Raw genomic sequence first — 14,154 nt, 5'->3', positions numbered from 1 at the left:
GTGTTTGTAGTTGAAAATAAATTCCCTTCATGTGACTGCTAAGGGTAAAAGAAATGGATAATCTGATTTAAAATGCCATCATGTTACATTTTCATATTTTAAAATGTGCAGAGAGAAGGAGAGCCTTGAACATTTGAAGTTTCGAGGCTACCAAGAAAAATTACATCCCAATCATTGGCTTGTGAAGAGAATTCAATCACCATTTCTTGCTCATCAGTCTTTGTAATTGATGATACCACTGGATTAAAGTGTCTACCAGGACCTGACTGGAATTTTGAACAAGACTTAGGGACATAATTCTTTAAACCTCAGGTTCAACTGCTCAAAGAGAAAAATAAAAGGCCAATCTTTATCTAGTTATCTGTTCATGAGCTCATTATTTCTGTCACTATCATTATCATGGGCACTATCTTTTTTAATTCTTTGCATAATTCACAAAATAAATGCAAATATTCACAAAGAAGACAGCAGAAGCTTGAGGTCCAACCATGCCAGTTGTTTGTCATTTGGCTTTGTGGGTTTTGCATTTTTAGTGTTTTTCTAATTTTCCAGTGTAACTACAATATCTACAAGCAAGATGAGTAATGGGATGTACCATTTAGTATAATATAAAGATTATAGGGGCATATTTTCATAAACTCATCTATTTACGCTTGAAGAGCCAGGTAGTAAGATTAATACAAGACTCTACTTCAGTCTAAAAAAAGGCTGGACTAGGTAAAAGCTTGCTAATCCTGGACAAGATAAAATCTTCCTAATCAGATGACCAGATTCATACACATGTGATTGATACCAGACATCTGTCTTCTCTCTGTTTCTATCTCTGTCTCTCTGGTCTACTTTTTTATAAGGCACACATTTAATGACCTATTTAAAATATTTTGAAATAATGGGTTGAGAAACCAGCATTTTAAGTCTGCTGCCTCTTTATGATTTACTGTTCTCAAGGGACCTGGCCGTACCCATTTCTAAGAGGGTTAAATAAGATTACCTAAGTAAATTCAGGTGAGAATCACTCAACACAATAAGTTGTAAAATGGTTTTTCCAAAACAAATCTGTGTTCACTAACCAGATGTTGATTTGCTTTGGCTTTAAAGAATTGTAAATGAAAGCCAAGGGCCAGTGACTCACACTTGTAATCCTAGCTACTCAGGAAGCTGAGATTTGAGGATCAAAGTTTAAAGCCATTCTGGGCAGTAAAGTCCATGAGACTCTTGAAGCCTTGGCTCAACTGGCAGAGAAGAAGGCTTGGGCAAAAAAACCTCTAGGACAATGCCCAGGCCCTGAATTCAAGCCCCAGGATTTGGCATGCACACAAAAAAAGTTAAACTCAAACTCTATTCACCAGGTCATTTTTGAATAATATGCTGCAGAACAGGTCTAAGTATGTTCTAACAATGGTTGTTACTACTGTGGTATGCAAGTTGTACTTTAGGCAGCAAATCATTTAAAAATAGAATAGTTGTCTTTGCTTCTCCTTTACCCATGACACTGCAGTAATGTCTAGCTGCTAATATAAAATTCTTCTCCCATCCAGCTCTTTCCATACTTTCTTTACATGTTCACAATCTTTTTTTGTCCATTTTGGGGCTTGAACTCAGGGCTTGGGCACTGTCCCTGAGCATTTTTGCTCAAGCTAGCACTCTACCACTTTGAGCCACAGCATCACTTTTGGTATTCTGGTGGTTAATTGGAGATAAGAGTCTCATGGACTTTCCTGCCCTGGCTGGCTTTGAACTGTGATCCTCAGATCCTCAGCCTCCTGAGTAGCTAGGATTACAGGCGAGAGCCATGGATACCCGGCTTGTTCACAATCTTTAATATGGCTCCACTAAACAGACAGTCAGATGGATGAAAAAAATATATGATCATGAGCATTATCAATATCAGATAGTACCAAAATAGTATATGCATGGCATATTTTAAATTCACCCATCCTGAGAGTCCCATTACATTGTGACTAGACAGAAATCCACTCCTCAATAGACAGTTGATATATTTGGTTCTTTGTCATCTCTACTTTCTTTCAGGTCCTTGCTACTTTCTGCCATATTGTGCTTGCTCTATCTCAATTTTCCCTTAAGGAAGCTGAGATGGAACAGGTTATGTTTTGCTCAGACTGCTCTGCCAAGTGATACTGGAAAAAGGAAGCATCTCAGACTACCAAACAAAAACCAAAGGCCAGTAGAAAACTGGATACCTGGATATGGATGTATGAAAACAAGTGTGTGATGATGATGTTCATGTAAATGCTCCAATCCATGAGGAAAGAAAACAAGGCTAAACCTTTGGAGGAGCTCTGTTGTTTGCATCAAGATACAAAGGTAGATTTTTAAAAAATAATGTATGTTGTACAAGCTGCTGTCAATGCATTGATTAAATAACACCCATAACCCAGGTGTTGGCTTATCAAATGAAACCTGGAAGCCGATACTTTTTTAAAAATAAATTCATTACATTATGTTCTCCCAATAAACAACAATAAGAGCTAAATAAATCATAATATGGTTGATTTTAAGTCTAAAAGTATAGGCTTCTAGAAAAAAAATAGCTATTCTTCAAATTTTAAGAGCTTGAAGGAAATAAGACCACTGTGGTTTGAATACAAGATCTACTTCTTTAAACTAGTATTAATTTTAAAGGAATTTAAAATCTTCTATGCCCTCTAGGTATGCTTATTTAACAGGATAATTTATTCTTATATTATATAATCAAAACAGGATTCAAGCAAACTATATTTGAACTGAGATTAACATAATTACATACCTTTAATAGAAAAATCTTATCATCTCCCTACAATTATCAAATGTTCTCATTTAACTGACAGTCAGACAATACAGAGGACAATTATAAAAACTCCATGGTATTGTGAAAACATTCTTACTTGATTATGCTGTAATATTGGGGGAAGGGGAGTCCCCCATTATATGCTAAGGATATTAAATTCAGAGTACACAAAGTTAGGTTGCTCCAGCCCAAGACACCTCCACTTTCAACGGAGAGGACTGAGGGTAGGACACCGGTGGCTCACACCTGTAATCCTGGCTACTCAGGTAGCTAAGATCTGAGGACTGGTGTTCAAGGCCAGCCATAGCAGACAAACCTGAGAGACTCTGATCTCCAAAGAACTAGCAAAAAGCGAGAAATGTAAGTGTGGTTCAAGCCGTAGAGTGCCCGCCTCCATGCAAAAGCTAAGTGAATCTGCAAGATACTGGCATGCACACACACACACACACACACACACACACACACACACACACAATAGTCAAAGGATAAAAACAAGAGCCAATTTTAAGCTTGCAGAAATCAAAGATAAAAATAAAGGCTAGTACACATAAACAAACATGCTACTTTGTACTTTGTCCAGAGAAATTAGGTTGAATAAACAGGTAGGATGGTTGAGGAAAGGGTATAAATGGGCAAAGAGGACCTGGACTGGAATCCTCTTTCAGTTATCATTAACTGAGCAAATGAACCTTCAGATCTTCCATTAGCATGATAGTTTACTATCGCATCTTCTAAAAATAAAAAGTGTCATTTAATATCACTTACAAATCCTAAGTCTTCCATAGCTGTGAATAGTTTCCTAAAATGTTAGAAGAAAACATGGCAAAAGAATAAGCACTTAACTTAGAGAGAATGAATCTCCAGGTAATAATTTTTTTTATTTTCCAATTATACTTGTTTTCTTTTTCTTTTTTCCTTTCCGGTGTTAGTCCTGAAGCTTGAACTTGGCTCTTAGGCATTCCCTTAGCTTTTTGATCAAGTCTGATGCTCTGCCACCTGAGTCACACCTCCACTTCCAGCTTTTTGCTGATTCATCAGCAATGAGTCTCACAAACTTTCCTGTCCAGCCAGCTTCTAACCATGATCCTCAGATCTCAAGTCCTCTGAGTAAAGGATTACAGGTTTGAGCCACCAGTGCTTGGCTGTACAAATTCTCTCAATCCACCTTTGTATTAGATTTATGTATGAAAATTCTAATGAATTGATCACCGTAATGATCACCGTACAATGAAGTCAGGCCTAACTCCTTACTAAACAAATACACTATTGTTAACTATGATCATTATATTGGAAGAGGCTTTGCCACACCTACTCTGAATGTGTGAAGAGGGAATGAATTAAGGATACCCTGCCTGGGGAAGATCTCTATACCTGGACACCTGCCCCTCTCTAAAACACTTATTTGTCCTTCTACTCAACACTGCTCAGTAGAGCACTCAATGTGCTACCGTCACATGACTCCTCACTTTATCTTTCATTGTAGTTAATTATGTAGAGGCATTTATTTCTCCAGCTGAAATCAAAGCCATGTGAGCCAGAGGATATTTTATTTACTTTTTCTTCTTCATGTCTGTCACAGCTTATTGAACACAAGATACTCAACGAATATTTATCAAGTGAATAAACAATCCTCCTGTCTCATTTTGGATTTTTGTCTCCATAATGGTGAACTTATATTTTATTTATCAAATTAAGCATCAAATGCTAAAGAGTTGGGCTATAATCTCATATGAGCTACATTGTATTAGAGTTCTCTGAGTTTGGAGAAACTCAGGCACAGTAACAAAAATAATGTTAATGTATTAATGATAAAGTATTTACAATAGAGTGGCTTAACTGCTATAGTGATAATTCAGAGTTTTTTATATAACAAATAGTTAATGTATAAGTACTATGCACTGAGAATTGTACTGGTAAACAAAAGTGATTAAAATTAATATATTTTCCAAGAGGCTGTAAAACTATCAGAGAAAGAAATTTTTCAAATACATTTTTCTGTCTATAATGCAATTTTAAGTGCACAACCATTTTACATGTTGTTGAAAATGAAATTATAAAAATGTCTCTTCTTATTTCTCTTCATTGGAAATGCTATATTTAATTTTCATATGAAGAATAGTTTTTACTATGACTTCACACATCAGAATGTTTATGTCATTAAGGTAAATTCATCAAAAAAGAATATAAAATATAGGTTCAATTTCAAAATTCATAACACAATAGTCAATTATATTATTCAGTTTATATTTATATGTTGAATTTACATTAACATAACATTTCTGTTATAACTGACTACATGTACATACACACAGTCAGAATTACTTCTCAAGTCCCTATCTTTTATGGTTAAATTAGAAATACACATAAAAGTAGTTATAATCTTTTTTTAATTGAAGGCAGGGAACTAGCAGACAAGTCAATGAGATTATTATCTCCAATTAACCAGCAGGAGCATTATAACTCAATAGGTAGAGCATCAGCTTTGAGCAAAAAAAGCCAAGCACCAGCATGAAGCTCTGAGTTCAAGCCCCAGGACCAGCACATGCTGTGTGTGCATGCACACACACACTAATACACTCACACATATAACACACACATGCATACACACAGATACACACACCCCAAAAAGAAAAATATAAAAATTGAGCCACACAAAGATAGTAAATAAAATCCACCTTTATCACATAATAGGGACTTGAGTTGAATGCTCTTGTGCTTATTAATGTAACTATGTGGATATATTGTGCTATTCTGTAATTTACTCGTGTGTAATATTTTTCATATTTTCTTATGAGTGCCATTTCATTTATGAATTCTTATCTAACAGTGTAAATTTGCATTGTTTCACTATTACTGTAACTAAAATACTGTGATTACCATCCTTATAGAAAGTATATTTGTATAATTATGTTACTGCAAATCATACTGGTTTCTGAATTCTGAACAAATGAAAAATAATTTAATACTGCCTTGGTGACTCAAGATTGTCTCTACAAAAATACATCCCCATATTCCTTGCAGATTAAAGTAGTAACTTTTTGGTCCAAGGTCCAATGTCTGAGCTAAAATCCTGGTTGTGTGGCTCAAGCAGTAGAGCACCAGCCATAAGTGTAAAAGACAAACAAGAGTTCAAGGTCCTGAGTTCAAGCACCAATGCTAGCAAGAAAACAAAAAGAAAGAAGTCCAAAAATATAGTAGAATCTATGTCAGATTCATCCAACATCTATTGGACTTATCCTGTTTTATTCCAAGCTCTATCACTTAAAAGAAATGAGAGAATCTGAAAAAATCTTTTAGAGAGAAGTTCTAAAGCTACCGCAAATTGTAAGGACAGTGTCTATGGAACATTTTCAATGGTTCATTTTAGAAAAGAGCAATAGTAATCCACATGTAGTTTTAATTTTGTGACTTTTGAAACAGTTGCACCTGCAAGAAAGGATATATAAGAAATCTATATGCTTTACTTCTGTTGCCAGGCAGGAAATTCACAGAAGATCACACACACACACAAAAAAAAACCCATACCTGACTGTCAAGGACAGTTTTGTCTTTTAAAGGCAGACTCAAATCTCTTCTGGCTAATACTCATCAAGCTTTGCCTAAAAGTCAGTGAAACATAAAGATACTTTATACTTGTAAAATGAGTAACAAAGTAGTGATTAGGCCAGGAAATCAGTGATTACATCATGTAAGTAACCATATGTTACTTAAATGGTATTTATTATTATAACGAGTGTTGTGATATATGGGAAAGAAGTCAGAGAACTAGAAGTCTTTTCTCATTACTTGGGATCTGAACTAATTAGAAGTCTTACAGTAATACAATAATATGATTTCAGTTGAAGTGGCCTATTGGTTTGAGAAGGTAATTTAATCATTTATTCATATTCCTTAAATGATTTTCTTGAAAGATAATGGCTAACCTAACCCTTCAAGGTATCTCCATTAGAATCCCAAGAATTCTAGGGCTAAACAGCTTCCTTTGCATAGATGGCAGTTTCCAGGTTGAAAATTCAACAAGGTCACAAAAGCTTAATGAAATATAAAAAGAAGTTCAGCAGTTTGGGGATAGACCTCAGGGCTATCCTAGGAGTTTGAGGTCAGATGATTGATAGAGAAAAAGAAACCAAAGGGACATTGTAAAGATTTGCCTTCTGAACATGAGTTTCACAAGGTATATATCTCTGGAAAAATATTTGGGTCTAATTATTTTGATCTAAGATTTTGACATTCCTACGTAAGAGAAATTCTTTATGTACAGTAAGTCAGTTGAATTTATAACGCATAACACATTCCAGCTGCATTCAAACCATGACTCTAGGAGCACAGGATGCAAAAGTGTGGATCTACCAGGAGAAAGTTGAGAGAATACATAGACCTAGCATTAGATAATTTGGTCACCACCCCCAGCATTACAGACCATTCATAAGTCTAACTACTGCTCAGTTTGTGCTGATGAAACATCTCTGCAGCTATAGAGTGAAATCAATAAACAGGACTGCTTACATTGTGGAATATTAATATTGCCGCATATAAATTCTTAGAGTTATCTTCCCTAAACTGCTAATAGTAAAGGAGTTAGTTTCAATAAGCAATTCTATAATAGATTCCTTTTTTTTTCAAGGCAAATACTTCACCTCTCTTGTCCATCAATATCATAACAATTGTAATTCAAAAAGATGCCAGGCTCTGGCCAGTTACCCAAAGAAGAAGGTGGTAAGATCAGCTTTCAGAGTCTGAGAACAGAATCCTCATGTTATGACATAATGACAACAGAATATTTCTTTTTTTTTAATTTGTTTTACCCTAACAAAGTATTTGCAAATGGAGAATAAAAAACAAATCTAAATCTTTAGAATGAAATAGATCTTGTTCTGGGACTCTCTGTTTTTCCAAACTTGATCTGCATGTAACTGCAGATTTTCTCCTCTTACAATGGGCTAATTTGCATTTTCTATAATTTCATACAAAAGGAATCACACAGGAGGTAGTGTCTTTTGCCTTGTTTCTTTCTCTTGGAATAATGGTCCATGTTGTTGGATGTATCAAACAATATCAATTTCCTTTCCATTCACGTTGTTAAAGATTTGACATGAATGTGTCAAGGTATATTTTTATTCATTTATGTGTAGATGGTCATTTGAACTGTTTCTAGCTTGGGTCTGTTCTAAGAAAAGTGATTCTATAACTAGGCACAAACAAACTTTAAATGGACACATGCTTTCTTTTCTCTTGGATAGATAACAGTGGGATGGCTGCATTTATATGATAGATGTAAGTTTAACTTTTTAAGAGGGGTCAATTCTTTAGCAAAGTATACCTAATACATATATAAGTATGCATTATATATAACACTATAGTATATATAATTAGATTAATTAAAGTTAGATTATGTTCAGCATTAATGAAGCTGTGGAACACATGTAACTCTTACCTTTGCCGGTGGAGAACCTGGAATGTTGGGATCACTTTAGAAAACAGGATAGCCAAAAGGAATGCAAGCCTGTATCTATGCACATCTGTGCATGAATGCACAGTGTTAGATGCAATAATCCTACTGTGGAAACAGCACAAAAGCCCACAAACAGGTAAATGAATACTCTCTGCTTCCACTCTCACCATGAAAACATCACAATATGAAATAGCCACTCTTACAGCTGTACATGTAAGACCTAAGAAGTCAAAGAAACACTCCCTTCAGGGAGGGTAAATACATCACTCCTCATGATCTAAGTATAATTTCATCTTTGCACCACAGAACTGAAGTCTAGCATCTTACCTATGTACTTGTAGCCTTCCTCTCCATCTACAATGGGTCTGAGCCAAGTTGACTTAAGTTGTACATTTTGACGTACATGAGCCCCAAGAGGAGGGTAGAGTGTAAATAGCATTTCAATTACTTGGGACTTCTGGATTATTTCAGAATGTTTCCTTGGCTTATCTGTGAACAGAAAAGAAGAAGGAGCATTTGAAAATGTTAAGTTCCGGATAATTTACAGATTGTTTTACTGTTTTTAAAGAGTTAATAGCAAACTAACAATTTGAATACTGAGCATTATTAAGCATGAATTTTCTTTCATTGGTTATTTTAGCCAAGGATCTTTATTGCACACATAATTCCTTGCAAAAATGAAGGAGTCAGAGCTTTGCTGGCATCATCTTTCAGTACTGTTATTTGAAAATGACGTTTATGAAATCTATAGAAAAAATGAAAACAATCAATGAACAGAAGTCATGCCATCTACCCTATAAAGAGCAGCATATATTCACATTTTATAGTCTGTATTCTTAATTATCATTAAACAATAGAAGCAGATTAATGGCAAAACATGTTGAGTAAATGTATAAAGTGTTTTAAATAGAAACCACTGAAAGAATGAATATTCATAGGCTAATTCTTTAATGTAAAAAAATGCCAGAAGTAACTTTTTAACTTTGTCAAATATTTACAAAACAGTTATTAGGAGCAAATATTACACTAGATGCTTTAAAATGTTATCATTTAATTTCCATAACACATATCCGAGATAAATCCTGTTATTATTAATTTTATATGAAGAAACGAAGACTGAAGAAATTAAGGAACTTGCCTAAATCTCAGTTTGTCAATGAAGCAGGGCAGATTCAGTTCAGCTTGGTTGTAAACAGAACTTTGTCAGTTGAACCTGAGTCACATTAACTAGTAGATGAGAAAACTGGAATCTAAAAAAGGATCTAAAGATTGGAAAACTAAAATGTCTATGTGTGACTGTTGGCCCGCCAGTTTGTAATTTCAGTTTCAGGTTGAGGTGTGTCCTAAAACTTTCTACAAAAATCTCCTGAACTACAAAGTAACTCTATGTAGAAAATTCAAAAAGGGAGATGCTAAAATAACCTCTGCTCAACACCTTGGTGCATTTTTCTTCCTTCCTTTCTTTTTTTTTCTTTTTTATGATTTTTATTGTTAAGTTACATGAGCAAGGTATGAGCACATTTTCTATTGAGCATTGTTGCCTTCATTTTCTTAAACATGTTTTTTTTTTTTTATTTTCCTGGTAAAGTAAGTACAAGGATGTTTTAACACAGTGAAGAAAGTACATCTGTTGATGCCAGTAAGCCAACTATCAATCTGTAATCCAACAGTTCCTGTTTTGAAGATGAGAAGCTTTCATCCTTGTTCCCTGACACAGTGTTCAGTATTAAACACAGAGGGCAATGGAGACAGCCAGAGCAGAAAGGGTGTCTTCCTGCCTCCAGACCTTCTTCCCATGGGTTTCTGCAGTACATGTTACCAGCCATGTTGGGTTGTTTGCCTAACAACAATGGGGCAACCTCCTCTTCTGGCCACTGGGTTGTTTCTGGACAAATCATCGGTGTACCACCAACAATCTCAATCTCTACAAGATTTTTAAAAATTCTAAAAATGTCTAAATTTCTACAATTTCTAAATTTCTACAAAAACGTCCTTGCTCGGTCTCACAGTGTGATATCTCTCTGTGGACAGTCTTCCACCAGAGCCCCCAAAAGTGGATGCCCATGAGATCCACTCATGTGCCTCCTCAGTAAACTCCTGGGTCATTTGCTGGACCCCAGAGCTCACCTTCTCCTAGGTCATGCGGGCACCAGCGTGGGGTGAGCGGCCATTGCTACTCATCCGAATCTGCGCTTCTCAATTCCTCACAGATCTCTTCCCTCTTGAGTAGATAATTACAGCTATTCCACTTCCTGTGATAGTTCATATGTCTTCAACTTAATACTCTTCTTGTTCAAATTCAAATTACTTTGTACTTTCTGCTATCTGCTAATTGGACTCTAATTCATATGGACAGGTTTGAATCCTAATGCTTGAACCACTTTTAATAAGCTTTGAAACATTAAACAAATCAACTATCTCCAAGTGATCACAATGACTTATTGTTAAGATTAACTGATATAAAACACATAAAATACTTTGCATAGCACCGCGCCTTTATATAAGTACTAGATAAGGAAGTTACTACTTTTCATTGAGTATTAATAATAACTATAAATGTTGGAAACAAAATGTTATTGTATATAGAAAATTGAATACTACATCCTATTAAAAGTTAAATCTAATTTAACAGTGATACTCATAAGACACTCTATTGAAAATGAACTTTACAATTTTTAGGAGGGTGGGAATCAGAGGGAGAGAAAGTAAGAGAAAAATGAGAGAAGAGGTAACAATGCTAAACAATAAATGTACCGATTACCTTACTTATGTGACTGTAACCCCTCTGTACATCACCATGACAACAAAATAAAATTTAAAATAATAAAATAAATAAAAGCTACATAACAAAAAATTCCCCAAACAAAACCATCCTCACATGTCAGTTATGTAGGTATTACATGTATCACCATTCTATCATTATAAATCTTCCTCTCTCATACGTCAGCAGGAAGGAAGAAAGTAAGGAGAGCTGCAAAGCTAGGGTAAGCTCTGCTGCACTTCACTCTTGACCCAGTCAGACTTCTTCAAGGAGCTGACCAGCAAAGCTCCTTGGGATTGGACAACTTTCCCGGTTGTAAAGGAAAGCAGGACTAGAGATTTGCATCACAAGAACGCAAGCGGCAAACCAAACACAGCACACGAGATAGGCACAAAGAAAAGATCAGAAGCTTCTCTTTGAAATCACAGGAAAAACCATGAATTGTTTCAGCTGCTTACGATGAAAGCATGGGATGGCACAGGGAGCTTCTCTCCTCCCTGGCGCTTGAATTTTCCAAGGTCCTTTAGCTTAAACGTGATGTTTGGTAACTTTAGCTGATAGGATTATGCTTATTAGTTTTAATAGACTATTTCATTTTCCATCTAGGAAAATGCTTCAATTACAGGCAAATAAAAATACTTTCACTAAAATCTAAGTTATAGTGAATGTACAATTGCCACTTTTATTTTACTGGTTTTCTCTCACTGGCTAAATTTAATCATATCCAGTTATATTCCTAATAGTGTGTGTGTGTGTGTGTGTGTGTGTGTGTGTGTGTGTGTGTGTGCGTGCGCGCGCACAGGCATACATGCACTATCATAGGCTAAAAACAATGGCAATACAATTTAATTCTCTGTGTCATCTCCTAAATAAGATAGGGCCATGACTTTTTAGTTCTCATAGTAGTAAGGCTCAGAATTTCAGCTCAGAAGCCTCCACAGAAAACACACTGCCGACACTCACTTCCCCTTGTAACCATTTACATCTCATACTTGATTTGCTATGCGTGAAGAACAGAATTTAAACCCTGTTGGGGTACAGGTCCTCTTTATCAATAGACAGTTGAAACCTAAGAATAACTTTCCCCTGATCTCAAAATGCAATAATGGGACAGGCACAAGCTATTATTTGGGCATTTCTATTTATAAGCTACTTCAGAGCTTAGCTAGGCACAGTCTGTTAAGTTTTCAAGGGCTAGAAACCACTCTGGTTTTAATTCTGCCTTCGATATCATCACCCTTCATTCCTGAAAAATTATCCATAGTGCTGCAGTTAAGTAGTCTTAAAAGTCTGCTTTCTGCCTCTATTCTTTGAATATCGAGTGCCTTTAAAAAGAAATTCATACTGGGATCTTCCTCCTCCACGTTGGCCATACTGCAGAATGAAGTTCTCAGGAATCACGTGCATCCCCGTTGCTCACCACTGCACAGAGCCGCAGGAGCAGCCAGGCTGCAGCCCCTCCTTCCACTTCCATGACTACGCCACACACTCCTTCGTTCACACAGTTTCTTTCACACTGGGTCATTTTTCACAGGGAGATGAATTAGCAAAAAAAATTTCCACTTTCCCAGATTTCCTTTGAGAGCAGGCTTCCCCACCAATAAATCTCTCTACAGCTGCATCTGTCATAATCTTGAGGCACTGCACGTTTCCCAAATCATCTAATCCTGTTACCTTTTTTGTCTTTACAGTGCTCTCAAATACAGGCCTTCCCTGCTACTTAATCTAAGCAGTGAAAACAAATCATGCCATACTTTCCAGTCTTTGCTTAGAAATCTCCTTAAACTAAATGCCAAGGGTTCTAGTCAACAAGTTATACTTCTCATTTGATTGCCACTAGCTAACACTACATGTGCCTTTCTGGTTCCCAAAAGCACATTTCCTCATTTCCTTTTGAGCCTCTAATAGTAGCACCTTGAACGTCTACACTTCCCCCAGCAGGCTATGTACTTCAGTGCAATTGATGTTTCCTCTTCAGTTCCCTTCTGAGTCTTCATTAGCAAAGTCATTGGCATCCATATCTGTACTGATCACTGTTCTGGGCAACCTGGCTTTTTCTGTCAAGAGTTCTCGCCTCTCCACACTGTCCAACTACACAACCGTAGACAATCAGTATCAGTGCATGTTCAGCTGATAGAAAGTCAGTAAGAGAAACCCATCACAAGATACATTAAAAGAAATGGGTCCACTAATTTAAGGAGGAGGAGGAACAACTAGGGATTCCCGAAAGCTCATCAGGGGAAAAAAAAGGCTGGCATCCTTATGGACACTGAAGTTAATGTCCTCAGGCATAATTTCCTCTAGAGAAGTCTTGGGTTTAATTACCTAGGATAATCTGGGGTGTGTGTGTGTGTGTGTGTGTGTGTGTGTGTGTGTGTGTGTGTGTGTGTGTGTGCTTGAGTGTTTCTGTGAGCACGTGCACATGCCATACATTCAACCCAGTTCTTTAAACATGCTAGGCAAGTGCTCTATGACTGGACTTCAGTGATAGCCCCAAGATATTCTGCTTTATTTAAGGTCAGTAATGATATATCTAGATTAGTGTTTTATTGAATAACTAGAAATCATGGCCTAATCAAGTCTGTACAGGAAAATAGTCTTGAGCTTAAGGACAAAGCTTATTAAATAACATGAAGATATAGAAACAAAAAACCCTTGGGTACTCAAGACACTTCCAACAATAACTCCAGGGTCTCCAGAATCACATCTACTGCAAGTCCTACAAGGATCTTAGAAAATTGTGTGATTCAAGAATTTTATATGTTGTTATTAGAGTTCTTGATTATAGCCATTCTAACTGGGGTGAGGTAGTATCTCAATGTTGTTTTGATTTGCATTTCTTTTCTGGCTAGGGAGGTTGAGCATTTCTTCATGTGTCTATTGGCCATCCTTCTTTCCTTTTCAGAGAAGTTTCTCTTTAAGTCTTTAGCCCGCTTATTTATTGGGCAGTTGTTTCTTTGAAGATTTGTTTTTGGGGGATTTAATTTTTTAAGTTACAGGTATATTTTAGATATGAGACCCTTGTCTGTTGTATGGCTAGTAAAAATCTTTTCCCAATTAATGGGCTTTCTATTGATCTTGATAGTGCAGAAGCTCTGCAATTTCATGCAATCCCATTTGTCCAGCCTTTCTTTGATTTCTTGTGTTTCTGGG

At 36.2% G+C, this 14,154-nt stretch overlaps 1 protein-coding gene across 1 annotated transcript in view; it reads right to left on the bottom strand.

The window, feature by feature from the left end:
• LOC105995669 overlaps positions 1-14,154 on the bottom strand; it is a 174,080-nt gene that overhangs the window by 29,536 nt on the left and 130,390 nt on the right. The window contains exon 18 of the mRNA XM_013029495.1: positions 8,568-8,729. Within this exon, the coding sequence (XP_012884949.1) occupies positions 8,568-8,729 (162 nt within the window). The remainder of the gene's footprint in view (positions 1-8,567; positions 8,730-14,154) is intronic.

Source organism: Dipodomys ordii, unplaced genomic scaffold, assembly GCF_000151885.1.
Source record: "Dipodomys ordii isolate 6190 unplaced genomic scaffold, Dord_2.0 Scaffold119, whole genome shotgun sequence".
NCBI classification, from domain to species: Eukaryota; Metazoa; Chordata; class Mammalia; order Rodentia; family Heteromyidae; genus Dipodomys; species Dipodomys ordii.
This window is presented reverse-complemented; position numbering and strand designations above follow the sequence as displayed.